This window comes from Salmo salar, unplaced genomic scaffold, assembly GCF_965601325.2.
Source record: "Salmo salar unplaced genomic scaffold, fSalSal1 ptg000378l, whole genome shotgun sequence".
NCBI lineage: Eukaryota > Metazoa > Chordata > Actinopteri > Salmoniformes > Salmonidae > Salmo > Salmo salar.
This window is the reverse complement of record NW_027675366.1, coordinates 964,956-986,655: the sequence shown is the minus strand read 5'-3', so window position 1 is coordinate 986,655 and position 21,700 is coordinate 964,956. Positions and strand designations below refer to the sequence as shown.

At 42.2% G+C, this 21,700-nt stretch overlaps 1 protein-coding gene across 1 annotated transcript; it reads left to right on the top strand.

Annotated features, from left to right (window-relative positions):
* Positions 1-983: 983 nt before the first annotated feature.
* LOC145875890 (deoxynucleoside triphosphate triphosphohydrolase SAMHD1-like) lies at positions 984-21,406 on the top strand. The gene is made up of 15 exons (XM_082971705.1): positions 984-1,293; positions 7,694-7,760; positions 7,938-8,007; positions 9,710-9,870; positions 10,502-10,617; positions 10,747-10,817; positions 10,954-11,133; positions 11,588-11,688; positions 14,403-14,511; positions 14,654-14,745; positions 19,052-19,167; positions 19,442-19,581; positions 19,702-19,797; positions 19,960-20,299; positions 20,495-21,406. The coding sequence occupies exons 1-14, from the start codon at positions 1,110-1,112 to the stop codon at positions 20,134-20,136; spliced, it is 1,680 nt and encodes a 559-aa protein (XP_082827831.1). The 5' UTR covers positions 984-1,109; the 3' UTR covers positions 20,137-20,299; positions 20,495-21,406.
* Positions 21,407-21,700: the final 294 nt, after the last annotated feature.

Sequence of the window (21,700 nt, the reverse complement as noted above, 5' to 3'; positions counted from 1 at the left end):
CAGGTCAGGGTTCCATAGCTGCGGGCAGAACAGTTGAAACTGGAGCAGCAGCACGGCCAGGTGGACTGGGGACAGAAAGGAGTCATCTTATCAGGTAGTCCTGAGGCATGGTCCTAGGGCTCAGGTCCTCCGAGAGAGAGAAAGAAAGAGAGAAAGAGAGAATTAGAAAGAGCATACTTAAATTCACACAGGACACCGGATAAGACAGGAGAAATACTCCAGATATAACAGACTGACCCTAGCCCCCCGACACATAAACTACTGCAGCCTAAATACTGGAGGCATACAGGAGGGATCAGGAGACACTGTGGCCCCATCCGACGATACCCCCGGCCCTGTCCGGGGGTATCGTCGGAATTATCCAATATAAAATGATCCAATATAAATGATCCAATATAAATGATCCAATATAAATGATCCAATATAAATGATCCAATATAAAATGATCCAATATAAATGATCCAATATAAATGATCCAATATAAATGATCCAATATAAAAAACACAATTTCTAAATTTGCTACATAAGACCGAATCCAGGTGGTGAGTCACAAATGACTCAAATTGAGTAACAATGTGAAGAGAGTGGTAGAGGAAGATGGGTACAGGGTGAGGGATCCTGATAGGATGAGTAGGCAGAGACCAATAGAGTGGGATAGGAATAATATGTGCTTCAGTAAAGTGGGTTTCTTAGTATTCATAGTTGTTAACTGCTGAAATAGAATGTAGGTCACAGAAATAGAGGTTGTGGTGGCAGCTGTAGAGAAATACTTGGTATTGCAAGGTTTTACTGCAGAATATTTTAAATAGTGAAATGTGGAGAGTTTCATGAGGGCTAATAGTTGGCAGGGTCATTTTCCTTTTTCCCAATTTTGTATTACCGGACGTTCATGTCGGTAGGCTGTGACTGGCTCCACACTCCAATACATTAGGTGGCAGTGTATGCGCCTAAAAGTTGGCTACGATCCGCCAACCCAATCCCAAAGAAGAAGGTGTGGTTTACCATTTTTGACATTTACATTTTAGTCATTTAGCAGACAGAGCGACTTACAGTAGTGATCGAGAGTACTGCTTTATTGTGTTACCGGCGCTTTTCTATTACCGATCAATATGGATAGGCGAAAGCGTTCCAGAGAAGATTTACCGACCGCTGACAGTGACCATTTCAAAACCCCGGAGCAGAGCGTTTATACCGGGTTGTCGCGGGACGGGGACTTAAGGCAGTGGGATGTCGAGGACACTTGCAGATACCTGCGTCAGGAAGGTCTCGGGGCATGGGAGGAGAAATTCACAGGTTCGATTGTTGTGATCACTGTTTTGCATGTCTTCTCTAACTAGCTACATACACATGATATTTGACAGATCACTGTTTTGCATGTCTTCTCTAACTAGCTACATACACATGATATTTGACAGAACACTGTTTTGCATGTCTTCTCTAACTAGCTACATACACATGATATTTGACAGATCACTGTTTTGCATGTCTTCTCTAACTAGCTACATACACATGATATTTGACAGATCACTGTTTTGCATGTCTTCTCTAACTAGCTACATACACATGATATTTGACAGAACACTGTTTTGCATGTCTTCTCTAACTAGCTACATACACATGATATTTGACTGATCACTGTTTTGCATGTCTTCTCTAACTAGCTACATACACATGATATTTGACAGATCACTGTTTTGCATGTCTTCTCTAACTAGCTACATACACATGATATTTGACAGATCACTGTTTTGCATGTCTTCTCTAACTAGCTACATACACATGATATTTGACAGATCACTGTTTTGCATGTCTTCTCTAACTAGCTACATACACATGATGCTGCTGACCCAGCAGCAGAGTAATTGCTAAAATCAAATCAAATTGAAAAAAAAACTGTGAAATGCTGAATACAACAGGTGTAGTAGACCTTACAGTGAAATGCTGAATACAACAGGTGTAGTAGACCTTACAGTGAAATGCTGAATACAACAGGTGTAGTAGACCTCACAGTGAAATGCTGAATACAACAGGTGTAGTAGACCTTACAGTGAAATGCTGATTACAACAGGTGCAGTAGACCTCATAGTGAAATGCTGAATACAACAGGTGTAGTAGACCTCACAGTGAAATGCTGAATACAACAGGTGTAGTATACCTCACAGTGAAATGCTGAATACAACAGGTGTAGTAGACCTTACAGTGAAATGCTGAATACAACAGGTGTAGTAGACCTCACAGTGAAATGCTGAATACAACAGGTGTAGTAGACCTCACAGTGAAATGCTGAATACAACAGGTGTAGTAGACCTCACAGTGAAATGCTGAATACAACAGGTGTAGTAGACCTCACAGTGAAATGCTGAATACAACAGGTGTAGTAGACCTCACAGTGAAATGCTGAATACAACAGGTGTAGTAGACCTCACAGTGAAATGCTGAATACACAGGTGTAGTAGACCTCACAGTGAAATGCTTACATACGAGCCCCTAACCGACAATGCGGTTTAAAAAAATACGGATAAGAATAAGAGATAAAAGTAATAAAGAGGAGCAGTAAAAAAATAACAGTACCGGTTAGTTGAGGTAGTATGTACATGTAGGTAGAGTTAATTAAAGTGACTATGCATAGATGACAACAGAGAGTAGCAGTGGTGTGGAGAGGGGAGGGGGGGGCAATGCAAATAGTCTGGGTAGCCATTTGATTAGATGTTCAGGAGTCTTATGTCTTGGGGGTAGAAGCAGTTTAGAAGCCTCTTGGACCTAGACTTGGCGCTCCGGTACCATGTGGTTGCAGAGAGAACAGTCTATGACTTGAGTGGCTGGAGTCTTTGACCATTTTTAGGGCCTTCCTCTGACACCGCCTGGTATAGAGGTCCTAGATGGCAGGAAGCTTGGCCCCAGTGATGTACTGGGCCGTTCGCACTACCCTAAAGACTAATTTACATTGTCCTTTGAACTATAGTACCCTAGCTAGGCCAACTACAGTTGAAGTCGGAAGTTGACATACACTTAGATTGGAGTCATTAAAACTCGTTTTTCAACCACTCCACAAATTTCTTGTTAACAATCTATAGTTTTGGCAAGTCGGTTAGGACATCTACCTTGTGCATGACACAAGTAATTTTCCCAACAATTGTTAACAGACAGATTATTTCACTTATATTTCACTGTATCACAATTCCAGTGGGTCAGAAGTTTACATACACTAAGTTGACTGTGCCTTTTAAACAGCTTGGAAAATTCCAGAAAATGATGTCATGGCTTTAGAAGCTTCTGATAGGCTAATTGACATCATTTGACTCAATTGGAGGTGTACTTGTGGATGTATTTCAATGCCTACCTTCAAACTCAGCGCCTCTTTGCTTGACATCATGGGAAAAATCAAAAGAAATCAGCCAAGACCTCAGAAAAAAATTGTAGACCTCCACAAGTCTGGTTCATCCTTGGGAGCAATTTCCAAACGCCTGAAGGTACCACCTGTGCAAACAATAGTACGCAAGTATAAACACCATGGGACCACGCAGCCATCATACCGCTCAGGAAGGAGACGCATTCTGTCTCCTAGAGATGAATGTACTCTGGTGCGAAAAAAGTGCAAATCAATCCCAGAACAACAGCAAAGGACCTTGTGAAGATGCTGGGGGAAACGACATAACCTGAAAGGCCGCTTAGCAAGGAAGAAGCCACTGCTCCAAAATCGCCATAAAAAAAGCCAGACTACAGTTTGCAACTGCACATGGGGACAAAGATCATACTTTTTGGAGAAATGTCCTCTGGTCTGATGAAACAAAAATAGAACTGTTTGGTCATAATGAGCATCGTTATGTTTGGAGGAAAAAGGGGGAGGCTTGCAAGCCGAAGAACACCATCCCAACCGTGAAGCACGGGGGTGGCAGCATCATTTTGTGGGGGGTGCTTTGCTGCAGGAGGGACTGGTGCACTTCACAAAATAGATGGCGTCATGAGGTAGGAAAATGTGGATGTATTGAAGCAACATCTCAAGACATCAGTCAGGAAGTTAAAGCTTGGTCGCAAATTGGTCTTCCAAATGGACAATGATCCAAAGAATACTTCCAAAGTTGTGGCAGAAAGGCTTAAGGACAACAAATTCAAGATATTGGAGTGGCCATCACAAAGCCCTGACCTCATTCCTAATTAACATTTGTTGGCAGAACTGAAAAGGCGTGTGCAAGCAAGGAGGCCTACAAACCTGACTCAGTTACACCAGCTCTGTCAGGAATGGGCCAAAATTCACCCAACGTATTGTGGGAAGCTTGTGGAAGGCTACCTGAAACGTTTGACCCAAGTTAAACAATTTACAGGCAATGCTACCAAATACTAATTGAGTTTATGTAAACTTCTGACCTTCTGGGAATGTGATGAAAGAAAAAAAGCTGAAATAAATCATTCTCTCTACTATTATTCTGACATTTTACATTCTTTAAATAAAGTGGTGATCCTAACTGAATTTTTACTAGGATTAAATGGCAGGAATGGTGAAAAACTGAGTTTAAATGTATTTGGCTAAGGTGTATGTAAACTTCCGACTTCAACTGTACGTATTGTATATAGTTTTTGGTGGTGTGGTTTTTATACAAGCCCCTGAGCTTCTAACTACACCTGCACACCGTTTATTTATTCATTTTTATCTGTATTGTTGTTTTCTTTGGTGCAAAAACATTTAACTACACAGTAACAAATCCATCACCTCCAGTATACTACTGGTCTGAACATTAACATGCATCGCTTGCGGTACGGTTTTGGAAGCATAGCAGGGAGAAATAATTGTTTAAAAAAAAAAGGGTTGTGGATAGGGTTCCCACACGGCCATATTTCGTATACATGTGGGTTAACCCTAACCCGTATACATGTGGGTTAACCCTAACCCGTATACATGTGGGTTAACCCTAACCCGTATACATGTGGGTTAACCCTAACCCGTATACATGTGGGTTAACCCTAACCCGTATACATGTGGGTTAACCCTAACCCGTATACATGTGGGATAACCCTAACCCGTATACATGTGGGATAACTCTAACCCGTATACATGTGGGATAACCCTAACCCGTATACATGTGGGATAACCCTAACCCGTATACATGTGGGATAACCCGTATACATGTGGGTTAACCCTAACCCATATACATGTGGGATAACCCTAACCCATATACATGTGGGTTAACCCTAACCCATATACATGTGGGTTAACCCTAACCCATATACATGTGGGATAACCCTAACCCATATACATGTGGGATAACCCTAACCCATATACATGTGGGATAACCCTAACCCATATACATGTGGGATAACCCTAACCCATATACATGTGGGATAACCCTAACCCATATACATGTGGGTTAACCCATATACATGTGGGTTAACCCTAACCCATATACATGTGGGTTAACCCTAACCCATATACATGTGCACATTTGGGGAACTGATAGTATTTCTGATTTGCTTATCGCACCACCACCTGTGGAGCTTCTCAAAGTAATGTTTTCTTCACCTCAAATAGCAAGCAAACAAACGTCTGTTTTTACATCCATTGAGAATTACAATAGTTCCTCAATGTATTTTAAAAATCTTTCCAGCTCTCTTCCTTTCATTATAAAATATGCCTACCAGATTACTTCTTATCAGTGCTTGACTTGGACTGAAATAGGTTCTGGTACTCATTTTGGGTGCTGGGACTGTTTATATTGAGGTGCAGGAGCTCCACTATACTTTTGAGCTGATATTCTATAAGAGGAAGAGGAGCTCAAGCAATAGAACATTTGAGGTGCCGGTACTCAGCTCTGGGGAGCTCCTGTGTCTTTCCTCTTTCTCCATTCACCCAGTTAGTCAGACTCCAGGCACCAACCACACCAGGAATTCTCTTCAGGTATTAAATCTGAACATCTGTCGTCACCCCTGAGATGACTCCTTTGACGGGCTCTCTACTCCGAAGTTCAAAGTACAAAACTTTTGTTGTCCGGATTATTTTATTAAGGCCCACTGCAATGAATCAAAATAAGACCACTCTTGGTCACTCTGACAGTCTTGACTTTTCCCAGCACACACTTCACTATTTTCAACACCTCAAGTGGGTTTCCCAAATACTGTATGCATCCTTACTCAACAAACGCATCCCAACAGGAAGCGATTCGTTACCATTCATAGACGTATCCTTCACTCCAATTTTTGACAATTTCTTTTTTTGTTCCAGTTTGACACTACTGTTGTCCATTCAGAACATTAATCTTCATCAACCTTTGCTCGACGTGCTGCTTGATTCAAACTCAGCATTCACTTCCACCATTTTCCCCATCAGCCATCAGACTACAACAGAATAGTCTACCTGTGCTAATTAGCTAGCTGTGTCTCGAAACACCTGTGTGTAACCGGAAGACGGACACCACAAACATCTTGTTACTGAAAAATACTGCTGCAACTCTGTTAAACAGTGTCCAGTAAGTCTGTATTAAACAGTGTCCAGTAAGTCTGTATTAAACAGTGTACAGTAAGTCTGTGTTAAACAGTGTCCAGTAAGTCTGTGTTAAACAGTGTCCAGTAAGTCTGTATTAAACAGTGTCCAGTAGGTCTGTATTAAACAGTGTCCAGTAAGTCTGTATTAAACAGTGTCCAGTAAGTCTGTATTAAACAGTGTCCAGTAGGTCTGTATTAAACAGTGTCCAGTAGGTCTGTATTAAACAGTGTCCAGTAAGTCTGTATTAAACAGTGTCCAGTAACTCTGTATTTTGATGTGATATGAAAGTACTGCCTGCTGCAACTCTGTTAAAACAGTGTACAGTAAGTCTGTATTTTTCAGTTGTGAAATTATTTTGATGTGATTTATGTTTCTAGAACCGTATCGCAATCGAGAATCGATTTACGTTTAGATGGAGTATTTGGCTGTTTTGGGTTCCAGAGCCAATTCAACCTTTTAAACTGAACATATAAGGTCCTTGGACTATAAGCAGGGTGGGAAATTAACACCAGCCACCAGCTAAATGTTAGTACATTTTGGCATTGGCAGGTAGAAGGTCTAATATTTCCATCCACATTGGCAGGTGGTCACACAGCGCATTTCTGAGAATATTTTTGGGATCCAAAGCCCATTGTGTGTGTGTGTGTGTGTGTGTGTGTGTGTGTGTGTCAGCTCTGTAAGAGAATATTTTCAACATTACGGTGGTGAAAATGGGGTGGGGTGCAGCATAGGTTCAAACAAGAGAGTGAAATATGGAGACCTTGCCGGCTGGAACACACACTGATATCCACTACTGTCTGTCTCGATCTGTTGCGCTCTTTTCTTTGAAATCACTTTCAATCAATTTCACAACCATTCAGTAAGTGTTTTAACATTACAAAACATGTGCATGCATTTTCTGTGATTTCTTTATGAATTTTGCCCCCCAAAATGTGTCTGGTAAAATTTGGGCATCCACCAGCCACTACTGTTGGTAGACCAAAAAGTACATTTCCCACCCCGACCATAAGGCTTCTTTAATCCATTATTGGGCTAAGTAACCACCCATCCATCCCCCATCACAATCTACCCTCCTTACTTTCTCTATGGTATCTGTTAGTGCCCAGCATCAAGGTTGTTCCAGCCAAATAACTGAATTCATCTGATGAAGAAGAAGGTTGGTAGACTTGCACACAGGAAAGATGATCTGTCCTTTTTGTTTGGTTTTCCCCCACACAGAGCAACAGATAACAGGAGTGGGGTTACGATACCTCACAGAGACACATCTGGAGAATATGGGCATAAGGTATGTGTGGTGTGGTTTCAGTATGGGGTGGGGTCATTTCCGTGTTCCAATCTAATGTGCACCTTCTAATTTTGGTTGATTTGTTGTGACATATTTCTCTTAGTCAATTTCTTGAGGATTGTGATGTTCTGATTTTGGTGTCATGATTATGAACTGACTCTCTCTCTCTCTCCTCAGGCCTCTTGGCACACGGCTGCAGATTCTGCACTGCCTGAAGAAGCTGTGGCAGATTGCAGCAGAGACCAAGGTAACACAATAGAGGTTTTAGAGGCCCTCTTGGCTGCAGAGACCCAGGTTACACAATAGAGGTTTTAGAGGCCCTCTTGGCTGCAGAGACCAAGGTAACACAATAGAGGTTTTAGAGGCCCTCTTGGCTGCAGAGGCCAAGGTAACACAATAGAGGTTTTAGAGGCCCACTTGGCTGCAGAGCCCAAGGTAACACAATAGAGGTTTTAGAGGCCCTCTTGGCTGCAGAGCCCAAGGTAACACAATATAGGTTTTAGAGGACCTCTTGGCTGCAGAGACCAAGGTAACACAATAGAGGTTTTAGAGACCCTCTTGGCTGCCGAGCCCAAGGTAACACAATAGAGGTTTTAGAGGCCCTCTTGGCTGCAGAGCCCAAGGTAACACAATAGAGGTTTTAGAGGCCCTCTTGGCTGCAGAGCCCAAGGTAACACAATAGAGGTTTTAGAGGCCCTCTTGGCTGCAGAGCCCAGGGGACACAATAGAGGTTTTAGAGGCCCTCTTGGCTGCAGAGCCCAAGGTAACACAATAGAGGTTTTAGAGGCCCTCTTGGCTGCAGAGCCCAAGGTAACACAATAGAGGTTTTAGAGGCCCTCTTGGCTGCAGAGACCAAGGTAACACAATAGAGGTTTTAGAGGCCCTCTTGGCTGCAGAGCCCAGGGGACACAATAGAGGTTTTAGAGGCCCTCTTGGCTGCAGAGACCAAGGTAACACAATAGAGGTTTTAGAGGCCCTCTTGGCTGCAGAGACCAAGGTAACACAATAGAGGTTTTAGAGGCCCTCTTGGCTGCAGAGGCCAAGGTAACACAATAGAGGTTTTAGAGGCCCTCTTGGCTGCAGAGCCCAAGGTAACACAATAGAGGTTTTAGAGGCCCTCTTGGCTGCAGAGACCAGGGGACACAATAGAGGTTTTAGAGGCCCTTTTGGCTGCAGAGCCCAAGTGTTGCTCTTTTAATCTGAATTTTCTGAAATTCTACACATTTTACTATGGGTCAGAAATACCATTTTAAAGTTTAAAGCTAGTTTCCTGCTGTTCTACATATTTGTCATTGTGCTGAGAGAAAAGTTGCAGTTTCAAAGTTAATATCCTGCAATTCTACACACTTTGCCATGGGGCTGAGTTAACATTATGCCTTGTTCTTATGCTATCTGAGTGACTCAAACATTATAACAAAATACATGGAGGCCCCAACATTTCAGATTCTCCCTGATTTGTCTATTTTTTATTTTGGTGATTGTTAGTTCTTAAATATGATCTTATTAAAAAACAATATTGCTCCACTGTCTTTTCTACATACTTTATATCTGGTTTTAGTCATTTAAGTTTACACTGAAAACGTTTGACCATCCTGAAAATGATTAGCAAAAGGGGAAACATTGACTTTGAGCCCACATAGAGAGACTGACGGACAGGGAGAGAGAGAGAATAATCCATGGGAGAGAAAATCACCTCAACCACATTGTACTTCATTTAATTTATTTATTTATTATGGTGAAAGAAGTAAAACACCCTGAGTAATAGCTGTTTTTCTATTCCATCATGTTCTCTATTCCCTGTTTTATAATGTTTTTCAATTCTATTGCAAGTGTAATGACCCTACTCTACCCACGGCCACATAACTAGAGATGCACCCTTTTCTATTCCAGAGAGGGAACAATAGAGGAATAGTAGTATCAGCACTAAGATGTATTATTGTCTCCTGTAGGTGTTTATTGACCCCATCCATGGACATATAGAGATGCATCCTCTGTTGGTCTGTATCATCGACACCCCTCAGTTCCAGAGGCTCCGCCACATTAAGCAGCTGGGAGGAACATACTTCGTCTTCCCTGGAGCCTCCCACAACCGCTTCGAACACTCCATAGGGTATGTAGGAGTGTGTGAGTATGCACTAGCGTAGAGTACAAGTGTGGGTGCCTGAACACTCCATAGGGTATGTAGGAGTGTGTGTAAGTTTGCACTAGCATAGAGTACAAGTGTGGGTGCCTGAGCACTTCATAGTTTAAAGGTGTGTGGGCTTGACCTATAGAGGGTGTGTACACCTTTTTAAATCCATGATGCAGAGTGTAATGCGCAAATTGGGATTTAGTCTATGTGGTTTTAGAGGCGCTACCCTGCATTCAAAGTGTTTGTGTGGTGTCAGGAAAATAACCTCACACTCAACGTCAGCAAAACAAAGGAGATGATCGTGGACTTGAGGGAGCACCCCCCTATCCACATCGACGGGACAGTAGTGGAGAAGGTGTAAAGTTTTAAGTTCCTCGGCGTACACATCACGGACAAACTGAAATGGTCCACCCACACAGACAGCGTGGTGAAGAAGGCGCAATATTCAACCTCAGGAGGCTGAAGAAATTTGTCTTGTCATTGATTTGAACAGGCACAACAGAAAAATCCTTTTCAGCCTCTTCCTTAAGCTCTCAGTTCCCAGTGGTTACCTAGCAGGTTTCATGAGTTGGAAAATGGTTGTTATGGTTGTTGTGGTTGTGTGTTTCAGGGTGGGTTACCTGGCAGGTCTGCTGGTCCAGGAGTTGAATGAGAGACAACCAGAGCTCTTCATCTCCCATAGAGACATATTGTGTGTCCAGATCGCCAGTCTCTGTCACGACCTGGGTGAGTCTCACACACACACACACACACACACACACACACACACACATATATATATATATATATATATATATATATACACACTTTTTTCAATCTTACTGTCTCATAAATGTGATATCTCTCACTCTCCAGGTCATGGTCCTTTCTCCCATATGTTTGATGGGATGTTCATCCCTAAAGTGCGTCCAGAATCTAAGTGGAAGGTAAGACCTTTCTTTCCTCATTCTGTTTCTTTTTCGCTCTCCATGTCTGATGTTTGTGTCTATATCTTCCTGTGTTTGCTCAAAAATGTGCAGGTCACCTGTATTTGTGTGTACGCTCACCTTGTGTGTGTTGCAGCACGAGGAGGCGTCCCTGGCAATGTTTGACCACCTGGTGCGTGAGAACGCCTTAGAGCCGGTGATGAAGGAGCATGGCCTGGTCCTTCCTGATGACCTGGTCTTCATCAAGGAGCAGATTGCTGGACCACAGAACACTGTCCTTCTCAGCCAGGGAGTAAATCAGCCAGCCAGTGAGCCGGTTAGTCAATCAATCAATTTAAGAATCATGTAGGCGTGGGTTCGTTTCCCCACTTCTGACACCGATGGTAACAGAGACCGCCCGAGCGGTAGAAGTTTCGGTGAAGAGGCCCAAAGATGACGATAACAAAACAGAAAATATAAATTGGGGGTAAACTGAATAAATCAAATCATAGTAGAGCTCTCAAATGAAACCAGACCTCAATCAACGCCTGAAATCCGGCAGCATGCCATTCTGACCCTTGTTGCCTCCTCACTGAAACCTTCACCGCTGGGGCGGTAAACGTTACAATCATCTATCAGCATTAATCAGTCAACAAACATCAATCAATATTACTTCATGAATATGATTTATTTATGCTTTCTAGCAGTTAATTGTCTACGGGTTGAATTTAATTTGGAGTTTCATGCTCGGTTCTCACAGGATTCTGAGTCTGTTCTTTTTCTCTTCACAGTGGCCATATAAGGGCCGACCAGAGAAGAAGTCCTTCCTCTATGAGATTGTGGCCAACAAAAGGAACGGCATCGACGTGGACAAGTGGGACTACTTCGCCAGGTGAGTCCCCCAGTTGGAGTTTATCCCTTTTAGAAACTATGATCATTTCTGGAGTAAGCTATATTAGAGATGTAACAATACATAGGACCATTGGAGTATATTAGGAAAATAGTGCACTATGGGCAACTTTTCTTAAATTATCTTCAGGGCCTAAAATGAACACCTGCCAAATGCGGGTAGATTTTGGCATTGGCAGGTAAGATGTCTATTTCACCAGCCATGTTGGTGGGTGGTCAGGGCTCCACAGTGCGAGCATTTCACTCGCATTTGTGAATAAAAAGTATGATCACATTTACAGTGAGGGGAAAAAGTATTTGATCCCCTGCTGATTTTGTACGTTTGCCCACTGACAAAGAAAGGATCAATCTATAATTTTAATGGTAGGTTTATTTGAACAGTGAGAGACAGAATAACAACAAAAAAATCCAGAAAAACGCATGTCAAAATGTTATAAATTGATTGGCATTTTAATGAGGGAAATAAGTATTTGACCCCCTCTCAATCAGAAAGATTTCTGTCTCCCAGGTGTCTTTTATACAGGTAACAAGCTGAGATTAGGAGCACACTCTTAAAGGGAGTGCTCCTCAGCTTGTTACCTGTATAAAAGACACCTGTCCACAGAAGCAATCAATCAATCAGATTCCAAACTCTCCACCATGGCCAAGACCAAAGAGCTCTCCAAGGATGTCAGGGACAAGATTGTAGACCTACACAAGGCTGGAATGGGCTACATGACCATCGCCAAGCAGCTTGGTGAGAAGGTGACAACAGTTGGTGTGATTATTCGCAAATGGAAGAAACACAAAAGAACTGTCAATCTCCCTCGGCCTGGGGCTCCATGCAAGATCTCACCTCGTGGAGTTGCAATGATCATGAGAACGGTGAGGAATCAGCTCAGAACTACACGGGAGGATCTTTTCAATGATTTCAAGGCAGCTGGGACTATAGTCACCAAGAAAACAATTGGTAACACACTACGCCGTGAAGGACTGAAATCCTGCAGCGCCCGCACGGTCCCCCTGCTCAAGAAAGCACATATACATGCCCGTCTGAAGTTTGCCAATGAACATCTGAATGATTCAAAGGACAACTGGGTGAAAGTGTTGTGGTCAGATGAGACCAAAATGGAGCTCTTTGGCATCAACTCAACTCGCCGTGTTTGGAGGAGGAGGAATGCTGCCTATGACCCCAAGAACACCATCCCCACCGTCAAACATGGAGGTGGAAACATTATGCTTTGGGGGCGTTTTTCTGCTAAGGGACAGGACAACTTCACCGCATCAAAGGGACGATGGACGGGGCCATGTACCGTCAAATCTTGGGTGAGAACCTCCTTCCCTCAGCCAGGGCATTGAAAATGGGTCGTGGATGGGTATTCCAGCATGACAATGACCCAAAACACACGGCCAAGGCAACAAAGGAGTGGCTCAAGAAGAAGCACATTAAGGTCCTGGAGTGGCCTAGCCAGTCTCCAGACCTTAATCCAATAGAAAATCTGTGGAGGGAGCTGAAGGTTCGAGTTGCCAAACGTCAGCCTCGAAACCTTAATGACTTGGAGAAGATCTGCAAAGAGGAGTGGGACAAAATCCCTCCTGAGATGTGTGCAAACCTGGTGGCCAACTACAAGAAACATCTGACCTCCGTGATTGCCAACAAGGGTTTTGCCACCAAGTACTAAGTCATGTTTTGCAGAGGGGGTCAAATACTTATTTCCCTCATTAAAATGCTAATCAATTTATAACATTTTTGACATGTGTTTTTCTGGTTTTTTTGTTGTTGCTATTCTGTCTCACATATGATTTGGAACAGTATTTGCAAATGTACACAGCTTGTCCTTCTACATTAGCTGCAGTGAAATGTCTCCACACATCAGATAGTGCCTGTGGCCTTTTCCTGTGAAGATTAGAAAAACATGAGTAAAAGAACAACAAATACAATTCCATATACAGATAAATAATTAAGTAGTTAGATTAAACAACTCATTTGTCAGATAAATGTTTTAAAATGAAACATGTATGAAAACAGCTGAATTAACAGGCTCAAGCTAAAACCCACATAGTAGCAATAACTAGCAGAAATTGTTAACAAGTTAGAAATGATTTAAACACACTTTGATGTAGGCTACTATTTACTAGTTAACCAAAAATAATCTGTCATAAAATATATTCACCCCACCCAGTATTGTAATCAAAACTTACCAGAAAGCATGTAGTCCTTGGCTCAGACAGTGTAGTAGTGTGGGCTCAATAGCATCTCATTAGAGTACCAGATCTTGAGAATCAGCTGTACATGTGATGGAAGAATGCACTGTGCATGCAGAGGGTTGCAATTCCATTGAATTGGGGATAGTTTAACCAAAATATGCCACAAGACCTAGAATTGCCTAATGTGTATCCCATAAAAAAGGTTCACTGTTATAAAATAACTTTTTTTTAATGAATTTAAGCAAAATTCCCGGGCTTAACTTCCCATGGAAAAATTCCGGGAAAGTTTCCGACCCTTTGCAACCCTAGTCTCGAGGAAATGCATAAACATTTACATTTTGTTTAGTGAGATCTTTTTTTTACATAAATGACAACAAGAACATTGAAATTATTATTTATTTTTATTTTTAAACAACATTTTAACATAATGGATACATCAAAAACAGTTTGACAGGTAAAGGAAAACCCAGACAAAACCAACAGAGACTCCCTCACTTTCTCACCCCACAGGGACTGCTTCCACCTGGGTATCCAAAATAACTTTGACTACCGTCGCTTTCTCAAGTTTGCCCGTGTGTGTGAGGTGGACGGGAAGAAGCACATCTGCACCCGAGACAAGGTAAATGCTTCAGCTTGGCCCTCGATTACACCTCCCATTCATTCCCTTCATTTATGTTTTCCTTCAACTTTTCATTATTGGTAAAGTAGTTAGGGATTAACCTAGTTTAGTGGTGATATCCATGTGTGTTGTCCACATACAGGAAGTGGGTAATCTGTATGACATGTTCCACACACGCAACTGCCTGCATAGAAGAGCCTACCAGCACAAGGTGGGCAACATCATAGAGACAATGTAAGTACTCTCACCTCAGCAGGTGTTTTAATATAGGTAACTGCCAAAATAGAGTAAACACCAACACAGTATCTTAATAGGCTGTTGGGCCACTACGAGCCAGAACAGCTTCAATGCACCTCGGCATAGTTTCTAAGTGTCTGGAAGTCAATTGGAGGGATGCGACACCATTCTTCCACAATAAATTCTATCATTTGTTGTTTTGTTGATTGTGGTGGAATATCCCATAAGTGTTCAATTGGGTTGAGATCTGGTGACTGAGACAGCCATGGCATATGGTTTACATCATGTTCATGCTCATCAAACCATTCAGTGACCACTCATGCCCTGTGTGTGGGGGTATTTGTATCTTGTATTTATTATGGATCCAAGGCGGCGGCTACTCTTCCTGGGGTCTGACAAAATGAAGGCAGTTATACAATTTTAAAAACATTACAATACATTCGTTACAGAATTCACACCGAGTGTTCAGGCCTTTACTCCACTACTACACATCTACAACACACTGAGTGTTCAGGCCTTTACTCCACTACTACACATCTACAACACACTGAGTGTTCAGGCCTTTACTCCACTACTACACATCTACAACACACTGAGTGTTCAGGCCTTTACTCCACTACTACACATCTACAACGAAAAATCTGTTATCTTGTGTATGTGCCTATTTCACACTCCCCGCTGTTCCATAAGGTGTGTTTTTATCAGCTGTTTAAATCTGATTCTACTGCTGCATCAGTTACCTGATGTGGAATAGAGTTCCATGTAGTCATGGCTCTATGTAGTACTGTGCTCCTCCCATAGTCTGTTCTGGACTTGGGCACTGTGAAGAGACCTCTGGTGGCATGTCTTGTGGGGTATGTATGGGTGTCTGAGCTGTGTGCCAGTAGTTTAAACAGACCTCTGGTGGCATGTCTTGTGGGGTATGTATGGGTGTCTGAGCTGTGTGCCAGTAGTTTAAACAGACCTCTGGTGGCATGTCTTGTGGGGTATGTATGGGTGTCTGAGCTGTGTGCCAGTAGTTTAAACAGACCTCTGGTGGGGTATGTATGGGTGTCTGAGCTGTGTGCCAGTAGTTTAGACAGACCTCTGGTGGCATGTCTTGTGGGGTATGTATGGGTGTCTGAGCTGTGTGCCAGCAGTTTAGACAGACAGCTCGGTGCATTCAACATGTCAATACTTCTCGGTACCTTCAGCTTGTCAACACCTCTTACAAAAACAAGTAATGAGGAAGTCAATCTCTCTTCCATGAGATTGACATGCATATTATTAATTTTAGCTCTCTGTGTACATCCAAGGGCCAGCCGTGCTGCCCTGTTCTGAGCCAACTGCAATTTTCCCAAGTCCCTCTTTGTGGCACCTGACCACACGACTGAACAGTAGTCCAGGTGCGACAAAACCAGGGGAAGAAAATGTCTCAGGTTTTTGCCTGCCAAATGAGTTCTGTTATACTCACAGACACCATTCAAACACTTTTAGAAACTTTAGGGTGTTTTCTATCCATATATAATAAGTATATGCATATTCTAGTTACTGGGTAGGATTAGTAACCAGATTAAATCGGGTACGTTTTTTTATCCAGCCGTGAAAATACTGCCCCCTAGCCCCAACAGGTTGACAGCATGCCACTGCCTTTACTCAAAGCCTAACCCTAACCCTTTACTCAAAGCCAGTGACATGTCATTAGTAAAGATCGAAAAAACAGCTGCCCTGGGGAATTCCTGCTTCTACCTGGATTATGTTGGAGAGGCTTCCATTAAAGAACCCCCTCTGTGTTCTGTTAGACAGGTAACTCTTTATCCACATTATAGCAGGGGGTGTAAAGCCATAACACATACGTTTTTCCATCAGCAGACTATGATCGATAATGTCAAAATCTGCACTGAAGTCTCACAACACAATCATTTCCTCATCAATTTCTCTCAGCCAATCATCAGTCATTTGTGTAAGTGCTGTGCTTGTTGAGTGTCCCTATGAGCGTGCTGAAAGTCTGTCAATTTGTTTACTGTGAAATAGCATTGTATCTGGTCAAACACTATTTTTACAGAAGTTTACTAAGGGTTGGTAACAGGCTGATTGGTCGGCTATTTTAGCCAGTAAAGGGGGCTTTACTATTCTTAGGTAGCGGAATGACTTTAACTTCCCTCCAGGCCTAAGGGCACACACTTTCTAGTAGGGTCAAATTGAAGATGTGTCAACATCATCCCCTGTTATCCACAGTACTTCCATCCAAGTTGTCAGACCTCAGTGGCTTGTCATTGTTGATAGACAACAATAATTTGTTCACCTCTTCCACACTCACTTTAAGGAATTCAAAAGAATAATTATTGTTGTTTCATAATTTGTCAGATATACTTGGATGTGTAGTGTCAGCGTTTGTTGCTGGCATGTTATGCCTAAATTTGCTAATCTTGCCAATGGAAAAAAATCATTAATGTAGTTGGCAATATCAGTTGGTTGTGTGATGAATGAGCCATCTGTTTCAATGAATTATGGTGCTGAGTTTGCCTTTTTCCCAGAATTTAATTCAATGTGCTCCAAAGCTTTTTACTATCATTCTTTTATTTTATTTATCTTGGTTTCAAAGTGTGGTTTCTTCTAACCAAACCCTGAGAGACATGATATCTGGATCCATGTTAAACTAACCTCTAACCCAATCCTGAGAGACATGATATCTGGATCCATGTTAAACTAACGTCTAACCTGAGAGACATGATATCTGGATCCATGTTAAACTAACCTCTAACCCAATCCTGAGAGACATGATATCTGGATCCATGTTAAACTAACGTCTAACCTGAGAGACATGATATCTGGATCCATGTTAAACTAACCTCTAACTCAATCCTGAGAGACATGATATCTGGATCCATGTTAAACTAACCTCTAACCCAATCCTGAGAGACATGATATCTGGATCCATGTTAAACTAACCTCTAACCCAATCCTGAGAGACATGATATCTGGATCCATGTTAAACTAACCTCTAACCCAATCCTGAGAGACATGATATCTGGATCCATGTTAAACTAACCTCTAACCCAACCCTGAGAGACATGATATCTGGATCCATGTTAAACTAACCTCTAACTCAATCCTGAGAGACATGATATCTGGATCCATGTTAAACTAACCTCTAACCCAATCCTGAGAGACATGATATCTGGATCCATGTTAAACTAACCTCTAACCCAATCCTGAGAGACATGATATCTGGATCCATGTTAAACTAACCTCTAACCCAATCCTGAGAGACATGATATCTGGATCCATGTTAAACTAACCTCTAACCCAATCCTGAGAGACATGATATCTGGATCCATGTTAAACTAACCTCTAACCCAACCCTGAGAGACATGATATCTGGATCCATGTTAAACTAACCTCTAACCCAATCCTGAGAGACATGATATCTGGATCCATGTTAAACTAACCTCTAACTCAACCCTGAGAGACATGATATCTGGATCCATGTTAAACTAACCTCTAACCCAATCCTGAGAGACATGATATCTGGATCCATGTTAAACTAACCTCTAACCCAATCCTGAGAGACATGATATCTGGATCCATGTTAAACTAACGTCTAACCCAATCCTGAGAGACATGATATCTGGATCCATGTTAAACTAACCTCTAACCCAATCCTGAGAGACATGATATCTGGATCCATGTTAAACTAACCTCTAACCCAATCCTGAGAGACATGATATCTGGATCCATGTTAAACTAACCTCTAACCCAACCCTGAGAGACATGATATCTGGATCCATGTTAAACTAACCTCTAACCCAACCCTGAGAGACATGATATCTGGATCCATGTTAAACTAACCTCTAACCCAACCCTGAGAGACATGATATCTGGATCCATGTTAAACTAACCTCTAACCCAATCCTGAGAGACATGATATCCCTCCCAAGCTTCATTATGGACCCCTCATGTCTCCTTTGTAACTAATGTTCCTATACTCTGAGTATAACAATGTTCAACGTTTACCCCAGGATCCAAGAGTGTGCAAAGCTGTCATCAAGGCAAAGGGCGGCTACTTTGAAGAATCTCAAATATAAAATATATTTTGATTTGTTTAACATTTCTTAATTTTGATGTCTTCATTATCATTCTACAAAGTAGAAAACAAAGGGAAAAACCCTGGAATGAGTAGGTGTGTCCAAACTTTGGACTGGTACTGTATATCTGTTTTATTTCCTATCTTTTATACATTCATACAGGTTCTCAGAAATTGAGTTTTTTTTCTGCTGTATGTTATATGTTGAAAATGAGATGTTATATTGTCTTTTTTCAGGATCACAGAGGCCTTTATCAAGGCGAACCCCCACATCCAGATTCAAGGTTCAGGGGGAAAGATGTTCACCATCTCCGCAGCAATAGACGACATGGAGGCCTACACTAAACTCACTGGTCCGTTCAACCCCATAGAAATATAAAGTGTACAATGGCTCTGGTCTGTTCTACTTACCCAGACAACCAGAGCTTTGAGAGTTTTATGCCAGGCGTCAAGGCTGTCCAAACAGGCTGGGTTTGCCATACCTGTTTTCTTTGTGTGGTACATTCCTGTCCATACAATTACTGCTGGGTTTGGTTTGCATGATTACCTCTCATCTTCCCACGCTCCTTATCACCTTGTCTCTCCCTCTCACCTGTCTCTCTCCCTTTCTCCTCCCTTCCCCTGTAGACAATATGTTTGAGCAGATTCTGTACTCGTCGTCCTCTAAGCTGGCTGAGGCCAGAGAGATCCTTCAAAACATCACCTGCAGACGCCTCTACAAGTGTGTGGGACAGACCCAGACTGAGGTGCGCGTGGAGGTTTCACAGGTGTGTGTGTGCGTGTGTGTGCGTGTGTTTGGAGAGAGGATATCCTTCCAGGGCTTACTAGCAGAGCTTTCTACGAGATTCATATTATGTGCCTCTCATCCTCGTCTTCTCTTCCCCCAGAAAAAGCTCCTGGAGTGGGCAGGCTGTGTGGCGAGGTCCAGGCCTCGGAATGACCTTAAACATGTTACTCTGCAGCCAGAGGACTTTGTTGTCCATGTGAGTGTCCAGTCTTTTCACCTCAATCAGGGAACTGATTGAATACATTTTACCATAGCCCCCCCGCCTTCTCTATAGGTAACCCTTTGTTACCAGTTGCTCTGTTGAAAATAGGTATCTCTTTGCATGTCCATCTCTCCCCCCTATCTTTCTCTCCATCAGATCATCAACATGGACTGGGGTATGAAGGAGAAGAACCCCATCAACAACATGCGTTTCTACTGTAAGAACGACCCAACCAAAGCTTACCAGATCAGCAAGGACCAGGTCACTACTTCAATGCACTTACGTATACCTATTTTAGAATTATCCAATCATTTTTGGAGCTTGGAAACATGATATAAGGCAATTGTTGTTCCGGTAGGTGTCCAAGCTGCTGCCAGAAAGGTTTGCTGAGCAGCTTATCAGGGTCTACTGTAAGAAGACTGATGAGAGGACCATGGAGGCAGCTAAGAAGAACTTTGCCCAGTGGTGTATGGATATGAACTTCTCCAAACCTCAGGTCAGGAGGCCTCGCTCTTTCCTTTATATATCATTTTATCTCAAGCTTTTAGCGTTTTTACATTGTGTGGGGAAGATGACAGTGCAAGGCCAAGCCAGCTAGCTATCACTATCTTACCTGCACCACACAGAGTATTTTTCCTATGTTTAAAATTGACACTGGTATCCCTGTGTGTTTGTGTTCACATTTGTTTAGGATGGAGATGTGATTACACCAGAGGTCACCTAGGACCAGGGGTTGGTGACCACCACCTCAAGAAAATGAGTCAGGCTTTCAGAAGAAGTCTCTTTACTCAGGGTTCTGTTCACTCTGATTCAGTTTTCCAGGGATTAGATCATGTAGTCTTTCTTTTATTTACTTTTGATGTTTTATTTCAAGCGTACATTTTAGGTTTGGTTATCTTAACGTTATGCTATTTCATGGTAAGAGAAGTGTAGGAGTATGTGAGTATACATACCTGTTCTCCCAGGCTATGCATGTTGACGTGCCACTATCACACATGGCTCTTTCAGATAGCCAAGCAACGACTTTTACATATTTATCCATCCTGGTGGAAGTTACTCTTTGGACAATCATGCTTTACCTTGTAATACTCCCAAAGCTGAATGGGAACTTATCCTTGGTGTTATATTGATCAACATGCAAACAAACAGGTAACCGTTGTTTGTGTTTCAGGGCATTGTCTTTCTTTTATGCATGGTTTCTACGCTGTTTTAGTTGTTATATACCCAGCTACCATAGTTAGCCTGGTCATGCATATCTACAGTATCTAGACTAAAGTAGGAGTTGGCTAAGCACATACAGATCAAAGATCAGGGTACAATGTAGCTTAATTATCTTCCGAAAAGACACCACTTTAACTGACAAACAATGTTAAGTTATCATATTATCTTTGTTTTCATCCATGTACCCTACTGAGGCAAGCAGCTATCTGTCTAGTGTTTGGTATCATTTGGGAGTCTCGTTATCTTCATTTAAACAACATGAACACAATGTTTACCCTAAAGTCTGCCTCGATGAGCCCACAGCTGTTGATCAGATATGTTTGTTGATTTAAGTTATGCACTTTGTTTTAAATAAATAATATAATTTTGAATGAAAGACTAATGGGGTGGAGAGTCTCACCATTTGAAGGGTTTTGTAATACAGAATGTAACCGGCCACATCATCTGCGAAATACGACCCTCTTCTCTGCCTAGCTATCTGAGTTCTGTTTCCTTAGAACTTTGTGTAGAAGACAGCTCTAGCATCCTGAATCCTCAATTTAATTATAGGGGTGAAAACAAAACAAATCTCGGTTAACCCATGGTCTATGGTAAATTGCTTGAGTCGTTCATCTTAGGTTATACTATGCATTCCATCCCGTTGTGAGAGGGTCAGTGCTGTCTGGGTTCCTTGGGA

Bases quoted from the DNA above. Each gene is read 5' to 3' on its own strand.
- LOC145875890 (XM_082971705.1), top strand. From the start codon at position 1,110: ATGGATAGGCGAAAGCGTTCCAGAGAAGATTTACCGACCGCTGACAGT. The intron at 10,618-10,746 runs GTGAGTCTCACA...CTCACTCTCCAG, and splicing joins CAGTCTCTGTCACGACCTGG to GTCATGGTCCTTTCTCCCAT. The intron at 19,582-19,701 runs GTGTGTGTGTGC...CTCTTCCCCCAG, and splicing joins TGCGCGTGGAGGTTTCACAG to AAAAAGCTCCTGGAGTGGGC.